The 10,404-nt window shown below is 37.7% G+C and overlaps 1 protein-coding gene across 5 annotated transcripts in view; it reads right to left on the reverse strand.

The window, feature by feature from the left end:
* GOLGA4 (golgin A4) overlaps positions 1-10,041 on the reverse strand; it is an 85,466-nt gene extending 75,425 nt beyond the window's left edge. For 4 of the 5 annotated variants that reach the window (XM_055079932.1, XM_055079930.1, XM_055079931.1 and 1 more), the window contains exons 1-2: positions 9,860-10,041; positions 5,860-5,925 (exon numbers count right to left, since the gene is read on the reverse strand). In XM_055079932.1, the coding sequence (XP_054935907.1) occupies positions 5,860-5,925; positions 9,860-10,021 (228 nt within the window). In that variant the 5' untranslated portion in view covers positions 10,022-10,041. The remainder of the gene's footprint in view (positions 1-5,859; positions 5,926-9,859) is intronic. The other variant, XM_028479145.2, reaches the window with a different exon arrangement.
* Positions 10,042-10,404: the final 363 nt, after the last annotated feature.

Raw genomic sequence — 10,404 nt, forward strand, 5'->3', positions numbered from 1 at the left:
GAACCTGTGTCCCCTGCATCGGCAGGCGGACTCTCAACCACTGCGCCACCAGGGAAGCCCAGGATTTTTCTTAATTAGCTTTTCCCAGACTCTGTTTCAGCCAGGAGTGGGCCCTGTGCCTAAGTTCAACCAATAATGTACACTATAAGTGGGAATCTAAAGGATGGAACCTTCGGGAGTTCCCTGGCGGTCCAGGGGTTAGGACTCTGTGCTTTCAGTGCTGGGGCCTGAGTTCAATCCCTGGTCGGGGAACTAAGATCCCACAAGCTGCGTGGTGTGGCCAAAAAAAAAACATGGATGGAACCTTCTAGGAGAGATATTATTTTCCTGATAAAAAGGAATATGCCTTTTGTCCTGTCAACAATGGAGATACAATTCCTGGAGGCCAAACTTGTAACTGTGAGGGTGAAAGGCAGTGGGGAGGATGAGAAGGTAAAGGAGGGGGGGACAAGAAGCCAAACGGAGAAGGGTCCTTAATGACTGACTGTCTCTAGCCCTTCTGCTATGTGAAAAACTAAACTCCATTGGCTCCAACTATTGTCAGGTTTCTGGTACCAAAGACATTCACTGATTTATAACTCATTTTTTAAAAAGCTGATGGGGGGTTAGAGAAGGAGAAATGTATAAATGAAAATAAATGAACACAGAGTTACTTTTAGCTCCTTTCTGTCTCCCCGACTTTACCTTGTTTGCATTCCTCCTTTTTATTTCCCCAACAGTGTTGCTGTTCAGACTTTTATCCTCTACCAGCTGGATATCTCTAGCAGTCTTCTGTTCTCTTGCCTCAAATCTTTTACCTACCAATCTGCCCCTGCCACATGGTCACCAGGATTGTCTTCCTAAAACATAATTCAGATCATTTCATTCCAATTCCTAAACTGAACTCCCACTAAATACAAAGTTCAAAATCCTTAGCTTATACTCAAGGTTCCCACTTCCCAAGACCCATTTCTCTGTAAAACCACCCCTTCATGTAACAAAAACTTGAGTTCCAACACGTAACTTCCTGTTCCCTGAACAAATGCATCCTCGTGTGCCTCTGTACTATCACCCAAACTTTCCCTGAGCATGGAAACTCAGACATCCTTCAAAAGTGAGCTCAAGTTTCTGCTCTTCCAGGAAACCTCAGATCTCACCCATCAGAAACAACCCTTCTTAATGGCCTAAGCACTTTACCAGGACCACTACTGGAGCACATACTGCATTCTGACTCACCATTAGTTACTTACTTGCTGATATAACAACTAACTGAATTGTTTATGCCTTAGAACAACTACAGAGACAATACAGCACAGTGGTTAAGACTCAGACTCTGACCAAAACTCCATGATTTGAATCCCAGCTTTACCATTTACTAGCTTTAGGACCTCTTTGTTTCAATTTCCTTATCTATAAAACAACACTACTCTAGGTTGCTATGAGGATTAAATGAGTAAAAGCATTTAAAATAGTGCCTCATATGCAGGAAGCACTAAATACATCTTCCTATCATTATATCTGCCACACACAGCCTCACCCCGACTTTATGCTCTTTTAGAACAGAATTCATATTCTCTACCTCTGTAGTCTTGCCTCAGTGCTTTCCACAAAGTACGTAGTTATTACACATTTGTTCAGCTGAACCTTAACCTGGCAATATGATAATGATGATCTAATGGGAGATCTTTAAATACTCAATGTTTGATCAAAATGATATGTATCACTTTTTATATATAGCATATCTTATTCTAGAAATCATCAAAAAGCATTAATACATAATCAATAACACTCAAGAGGAAAAAAATGAAAACATACATCCACAAGATTTCTACAATAACATTCATGATAGTTTTATTCGTAATAGCAGAAAACTGGAAACAGCCCAGGTGTCCATCAATAGGTAAATAACTGCAGAATATTCACTCAAACGAATCCTACACAGCAATAGAAAGGAACAAACTACTGATAACCACAACATGGATGAAATTTCAAAAACATAATGCTGAGTGAAAGAAGTCTTCCTTAAAAGAGCACATACTTATAAGGTCACTTATATAAAGTTCTAAAATAAGCAAAACTAATGTGTTGTATGGTGGGAAAAAATTACAACACGTTGCCTCTGAGAGGGAGGACCATGAGGGAACTTTCTGGTGTGTTGATAATCTTCTATAACCTGTGCATGGGTTTGGCACATACATTTGTCAAATGTATGTGTCGATGTACAAATCAGTCAATGTACATTTGAGGTTTGTATATTTCATTTTATATAAAATTCACTGCAAAATAGAAATTACAAACAGTGAACTCTAGATAATGATATACATACTAAAACATTAGTACTGTGGCCTGCGACTTAACTCTGAAAGCCATCAGAAAAATAAAATGGATTGAGGGACGAACAGAGGAATGAATACATGGACAGATTTGTGATTAAAAAAAAAAAGTACAGGACTTCCCTGGTGGTCCAGTGGTTAAGACTCTGCGCTTCCACTGCAGGGGGCATGGGTTCAATCCCTGGTCAGGGAAGTTCCACATGCCGTGCAGTGCAGCCAAAAAAAAAAAAAAGAAAAAAGAAAAGAAAAGTAAGATATCAATGATAGAATCTAGGTGGTAGGTATACACATGTTCACTTTATAAAGTTCTTTCAACTTTTCTGTATGACTGAAATTTTTCATAACTGTTGAAAATAAAATTAAAAGCAGTATTCAAAAAATGGCAACAGAAATTTCAAAATTTAATTACACTACTATAATTTCTCTTTTTTAAAAAATTCATAGAGTTCCCTGGTGGTCCAGCGGTAAAGAATCCGCCTCCCAATGCAGGAGACGCAGGCTCAATCCCTGGTAGGGGAAGTAAGATCCCACATGCCGTGGGGCAACTAAGCTCACGTGCCACAACTACTGAGCTCATGTGCCTCAAGGAGACAGCCCATGTGCCGCAAACTACAGAGCCCACGCGCTCTGGAGCCCACGTGCCACAGTTAGAGAGAGAAAAAACCCACACGCCACAACTAGAGAGAAGCCTGCATGCCACAACTAAGACCCTAAGGAGCCAAAAATTAAAATAAATAAAAGACATTAAAAAAAATTGACAGAGGTTGACTTGCTTTTAAAAAAAAATCATAAATGACTTTCAAAACCAGACTTTTTCCTATAGCTTAAAAAAATAGTAGCATATGAGAATGGTCATTTAAATCCCTATGATTTGCTCTATTCAATTTAACAAAATTCTGTTGTTACTTTTTACTGTTTTCACTGAAGTATAGTTGACTTACAATGTTATGTTCATTTCAGGCATAAAACATAGTAATTCGATATTTTTATAGATTACACACCAAAGTTATTACAATATTACTGACTATATTCCCTGTACTGTACATTACATCCCTGTAACTTATTTATTTTATAGCTGGAAGTTTGTACCTCTCAATCCCCTTCACCTATATCGCCATCCTCCCCACCCCCTTCAGCTCCAGCAACCACTAGTTTATTCTCATTTTGTTTTAACAGCATACAAACTTAAATGAGGCAATACATGGCAAAAAATTATAGCAGGGTAGACTGATGTTTTTGTCTATCTATGATAATCCCACTATCAATAACTAGCCACTGGTCTTTGGGCAAATAATTTAAAGTTTCATGCCTGATAGCTCATCTATACAATAAGAGGGTAATACTAGATCCTAGATTCATCCTAAACTTCTAAAACACTAAAACTATGATCCAATAAAACTATTTCACAGCTTCTCAGATAAGGATGAATGCTCATACACACCTGTTTTGCAAAATACATTTTTCTCTATTACATGGTGGCATACACTAATTATTTTCAAATATCTGAGTTTTATAAGTCTGTTTGAGGTAAAATGTCAACTACCTGCATTCCTTTGGAAATAAACGAAGAATCATTTTGATTAGCTGAATTTTATGTACTGCATTAAACAATTATTTAAGAGTTAACTATTTAACAGAAATTTTTCTGAGATAGGTATACTGCACTTTTCTGCCTTCTTAAATAAGGACAGTGAGTAACCCTTTTTAATGACATCCCCACCACAATCATTACATTGTGTGCCAAAATCTATTGGTTTACAGAGGATGTTCTACCCAGTAGTAAGGGGGTCACGGGCAGCTACACTTTATAAACTCTTGGGCTTGCTTTTCACCATCTCTTCTACCTTGGTGTCAACTCTGATTTCCTGCTGCCCAACCACAGTAAGCATTCTACCCACTTTGGGGATACCCACTGTTCCTAATTTGCTAACAACAACCAACAACCAACTTGTCAGAAATTTGTATAAAAGTAAACAGTCTCGGGCTTCCCCGGTGGCGCAGTGGTTGAGAGTCCGCCTGCCGATGCAGGGGACGCGGGTTCGTGCCCCGGTCCGGGAAGATCCCACACGCCGCGGAGCGGCTGGGCCCGTGAGCCATGGCCGCTGAGCCTGCGCGTCCGGAGCCTGTGCTCCACAACAGGAGAGGCCACAGCGGTGAGAGGCCCGCATACCGCAAAAAAAAAAAAAAAAAAAAAAAGTAAACAGTCTCTGAGTGAAGGTGTCTCCTTGTTATGAGAATTAAATGAGATCATATACATAAAATGCTTAACAATGCCTGACACACAGTAAACTCAATAAACACAATTAACTTCCTGAACATCACCCATGTTCATTCTTCACCTTAATTAAACTTAAATCTCTCCTGAATTTGATCATAAAGCTGGTTATCTAATTAATTCTAATTAATATTCCTTCAAGATCACTGGATCTGTCCAGTACCATTTAAACTGGTGCCTCCCAATATTTTACCCCTACCTCAAGGCACTAATAGAAAATGATTTATTTGTAGAGGACTTAGGGGATGCTGCTCAAGGCCCAGGGACGTGGACTATATGCCCAGAACCTGACCAGCCTCCCTGAAAAGAATGAGACTCTCAGCTCACAGGTAACCTGTTCATGGAGTGTGGAAAGCTAGACAATACTTTAGAATGTTTAGTCTACATGATTTAGTTCAGAAATTGCCTATGTTCCTGCTCCAGGTTCACAGAATCAGAAATGTTATTGCTCTACACACAGACTGTTGAGAACAGCCAGGTTAATGATAATAATAATCACTAAAGCCAAAGAAAATAAATGTTCATCTCAGACACTGCTATCATTAAGATTTTTTTAAATGAATTTCTTTCTTTCTTTTTTGGAAGGAGTCAAAAGAATGTTACATGAGCCCCACTCTCCAAATAACTTTTTAAAATCAAAGATAAACTAAATTCTCTAGCAGTAAGATATTCTGCATTAGAACAAACTTTAAAAGAAATCCCATTTTCTTCACATCTCCCTTCTAGAATATGTAACTCAACATGTCTTTCAATATGACTTACTCCATAACCTTTTACTATAAAATCAGTCTTTTTTCCCGAAGTTTTCTCTTCAGTGCATTCATTTATTCATTCATTCATTTATTTAGTAGTACGCGGGCCTCTCACTGTCGTGGCCTCTCCCGTTGCGGAGCACAGGCTCCAGACGCGCAGGCTCAGCGGCCATGGCTCACGGGCTCAGCCGCTCCGCGGCATGTGGGATCTTCCCGGACCAGGGCAAGAACCCGTGCCCCCTGCAACGGCAGGCAGACTCTCAACCTCTGCGCCACCAGGGAAGCCCCATTAGTTTTTTAAATGAATAATAATGGAATCTTACATGACTGGTATATATATACATGTATTGCTTTCATTTTAAACTTTTCCAAGAAACCATCAACAAACCTGGATTTACCATAGACGTTGTATCAATGTTCAGACATCACTGTTTCAATGTAAAGTCAAATGCTAATAATACTGATTGACTGACATCCTGAAATGACTTGCTCTTTCTTTTAAATAACATTAATAACAGACCTGAGGAGTTGTGGGTTCACTTCCATTAACACTGTCGGGAGATTTCATGGCTTGGACAGATGCATTCTAAGAAAAAGAAAGAAACATTGTAAAGAAAGGATCAGAAAACTAAAATTTTAAAACTGTTAAGAACAAAGAAAGGCCAAGTACCAAAACCTATTAGATACATTTATCTGTTAAACAAAATTAGTAATTTTTCACTTATTAGAATTCTTCATGCAAGGCAAAACTAGTATGGTAAGTATTTTAGAAAATTCATTTTGCTATAATATCTGTAACTAAATAGCAAAGATTAGTATGCAGCCAAATTTATTTCAAGCTAATCACATACCTCTCTCCCCATTACAATCTCCCCAGCTTTTTCCCTCAATATGAAGTTTACCTCAGGGATTCAATTAGCCAAACTCATTCAAGTAGAAAACTATCCAGAAAAAGTAACGTCAATTGTTCCTTACAGTAAAATAATATTTAAAGTTATTTGGGCTAAGCTCTGAAAAATATCTTGGAAACAAGAAATGGAAATGCCTCATTCATTTGAAGCCAGCAGTCTAAATGAAATTATGACAATTTTCAGAAAAACTTATAATTAAAAATAATTTCTTCCACATATGAAAGCTTTTTGTTTTCTTTTGTTGGTATGACAAATGCTCCAAGTTACACAACATTCTACTGATTATATCATACCGGCGTGAGTTCCATAATGGATGATATTCTTCGAGATTCAAAATTCTACATTGCATTCATAATACACTTAAGTGTCTACCTAAAATTAAAGCTATAGAAGCAGCTCATGATAAAATAACTTCCATGTTTTAAACAAAAGCATTCAACCAAATACTAGCCACTATGTTTCAGTAACTTGAAAGTACATTTCCCCTACAACTCTAGGGCTAACCAAGAAAGGGTCAAATATATGACTCTTCTTATTCTTAAATACAAATGGAGAAGGCACTCAGCTTTGCAAAAGTGTTCTCCAATTTTTGAACTCTCATTAGGTATTTGATACTAAGAAATAATTTTAGGTGTGATAAATGTATTGTGGTTATATATTTTTAGTCTTTATCTTTTAGAAATATATACCAAAATATTTAGATAAGATATCTGAAATTTGCTTCAAATAATCCCACAGGAATGGGCAGAGGGTATATGCATGTGTGAGGAGGGTGAGAGTGGTGTGGTTAGGGAGGTATGGGGGGATGGTAATAAGATGGCCATGACTTATTAATTGTTGACACTGGATAATGGATACTAGGGAATGGGGAAGAAATCTTATGTGACTCATTACTATTTTCACTCTTGCAATACATTTGAATGTTTTCCTCATAAAACTTTAAATACCTTCTCCCTCTGACATAAAAAGTTACCAAATTTTATCAGTCCAAGACACTTCCTTAAAGTTACATAGGGGAGAACGGTTGGGGGAACATAGGAATTAACTTTTATCTTCCTGCTCTGCGCCATTTCAAAGAATTAGAAGTCGTATACATGGCATATTATTTGTGTAGCATCATAATTAATGCTTTCTAGCCCTAAAAATATCCTACACTACACACTATAAAATAAAAAACATACTTCAGAGAAATTAGCAAGTCTCTCTGCCATGCAGTATACCGAAAAGTAAGTCACTGTTAAATTATGGAGAAAGCAAATGAAAGGGCTCCCTAAAATATTTAGGTTAGGAAGAAGAGTGGCAAGAGAGTCCATATTCTATTTTAGGTAAATTACTTGATACATGATTGCGGTCCATACAAAAAAAGCTATTCTACAACTGTCTGAAATATCATCCTACCAAACAAACAGCATAACATTGAAAAACTTTTCATCTCTGCATCTATATTTCAATTTACTTGTTATACTATATATCTAAATAAATGCAAGACAGCTAAGGAAAGTATTGGCCTCTGTCACCATGTAAATCTAAGTTAGGAATCTCTAGAAACAAAATTAGAGATTTTATCACTACCTGTAATGCCTTCCCCATTTCTGCCCAGCAAATTCTTATTTGTCTTTCAACTTTCAAATTCCCCTTATTTTGTGAAGCTTCATATGGCTGGCCTGAGGGGCTAACACATTTCCTATGCCTGTATTTTATTCTATGAAGACTTAATTCCTTTGCATTGTTACGTGTATTCTGACATCTTTGTCTCCATACGAAACTATAAACGCTCGGAGGGCAGGAACGCTACATTTTGCCTGACTGTAGTAGAGGCTCAGTAATTGCTTGTTAAATCTTTATACAGTTATTTCCTTCAGTGTAAGGAGACTTCTGAAGGCCTCCCCCAAGAAAGAAGCCTAAAGAACTAGCTCAACACATGTCACTACTCAGTCACCAACACTTTCTCCTGGAGGCAATTCTTAGATAACAGGAAAACATTTCTAAAGTGCATTTGACTTAAAAGCACACACAGGTTCCCTGCCAGATTTGTCTTCAATTATGGTGTTTTGTGTATGTGTGTTTTGTTTTTTGGTTTGTTTGTTTGTTTTTAATTTTCGGCCGCACTGCGAGACTCACGTGATCTTAGTTCCCTGACCAGGGACCGAACCCCGTGCCCACAGCAGTGAAAGTGCTGAGTCCTAACCACCGCCAGGGAATTCCCTTCAATTACATTTTGTTCAATCTTTCAACAACTACTTCTGACTACCGAGCACTAAGGATACAGCAACTTTTAGAATTTGGGGCAAAAAGATGCATTTTTCAAAAAACTGAATTAAGGAAAAGTCAGCAGTTGGTGAAATAAAATAATGAATTAGATGCTCACTAAATTTTTATTCTACTATAGGTTATGCTATGGTTTTATGTGAGGAGAAATAAGTTTCTATCTGAACAAAACAAAATTTAAATAAGATTAATGTAGACTTTCAGCCTACTTAAATTATTTTAAATAGTTCTAAAGCCTCCATTCTAAACTTATTAGCATTTTTCACAGTAGGATAGGCACTCAATACAAATCATTCTAACGGCAGTGGGCCTGAGAGAAGCTCTTTTTTGTTGTGGTTTTTTAAGGCTCTATTACTACTACATGAAGTGTAATATCCTTTTATGTTTTTAAAATAAGTTGGTAAGTTATCTCTAACTGGGACTCCTGTCTCCCTCTCAAACCAGTACTGAAAACAGTGAGGTGTTACTTGTAGCCAGAACCAAGGAGAGACCACTATACCTGAGAGCCAAGCTAAGGCATTATGAGAACTCTGAGCTGCTTCCTTTGCTAAAACCAAGTTTAGAATGTAATGCAAGATTGCTACTGGCCATATGCAGACCAAGTCTTTATTGGCTGCATGGATAAATACAGAAGTGTTCTAACTTCATTACTAGCCACTTAAAACCAATTCTCACTGTTTAAAAAACCCTCAATCCCAGTTCAGTCGGTGTCCACTCTAACAACAAAAGCATCCTTACTAGGCAATCAAACATCTCTAAGTTTTAATTTGCTAAATTAAGAACTCAGATACTTTATGAAGAAACTCTACTTTCCCCAAGTGAAATTATCAATATATACAAGATTCAAAATTGTATGAATTCAGTCAGTTGAAAAATAAAGAAGTAATTATTTCCTTTCAAATGTTTAATACACAGAAAACTGGTACTCTCCCAAAATAAGATGCAATTACTTGTTACAGTACTCCACCTGCCTACTCAATGTTGTTTAATTATGGATTTACATACAATGCATTTTTCTTTCCTAAAAATGTGAGTCACATCTCAAAATACTGTTGGCCTCCTACCAACAGAGATTCCTAGCAATGCATACCTCTTTTAGTTAATGAGCAAACATTCCCTAGGGAGAAAACTTAGAGTTTAGACCAAGTGAAAGTATTCTTCACTACATTAATGAAAACAGTGTTATTTTGTTGCTGTTAAAAAGCTAGCAAAAAACACACCAGCCATCAGAATTCAGCAATTTACTCTCTGATTTTTTAGAGGGAGGTTAGCAACAGGGCACTGAAGATGCTTTGAGAGATGGTAAGTGACAAGCAACGTGAGATTTGCTTCTAGAATTACCAAATTACTTTGCTTCCCCACAAAGGGAATGCAGAAAGCGGTGGAAGGACTCACCACACCGTCAGTCTGGGTTTTAGGCTGCTTGGAGGAATCCAAAGCAAAGATAGTATACTCAGAGAGAAAAGCAGGCTCTGCTATCATCCCGGCTAGGAGCTGTCTCATTCAGTGTAATGAGCAGAGGTATAAAAATAAAACAAAGGATGAAAGACAAATCATAAGGGCATGTTGCAAAGTGTTCTCACCGCAGAGCACACACAACGCTATAATGGCCTTGTGCTACCACCACTGCTGCCACCCATCACTCCACCCATAGAAATAGTAAGTTGCTGGGAAAGGTCAGGAAGGGAGATGAGGTGAGCTGTTTTGGATCTCAAAACTCAACTTTAAACAACTTGCTTATTGGCATACAAATGATATATGCAACAGGCACCACAGCACACAGCACATCTGGCAATTCAGTATGAGAGCCTATACCAGTAAGAACAATACCTGGTAAAGAACACAAAGCCTTAGTATAACAAATATTGAGCCACTCATTTTTATAT

This window comes from Physeter macrocephalus, chromosome 18, assembly GCF_002837175.3.
Source record: "Physeter macrocephalus isolate SW-GA chromosome 18, ASM283717v5, whole genome shotgun sequence".
Taxonomy (NCBI): Eukaryota; Metazoa; Chordata; class Mammalia; order Artiodactyla; family Physeteridae; genus Physeter; species Physeter macrocephalus.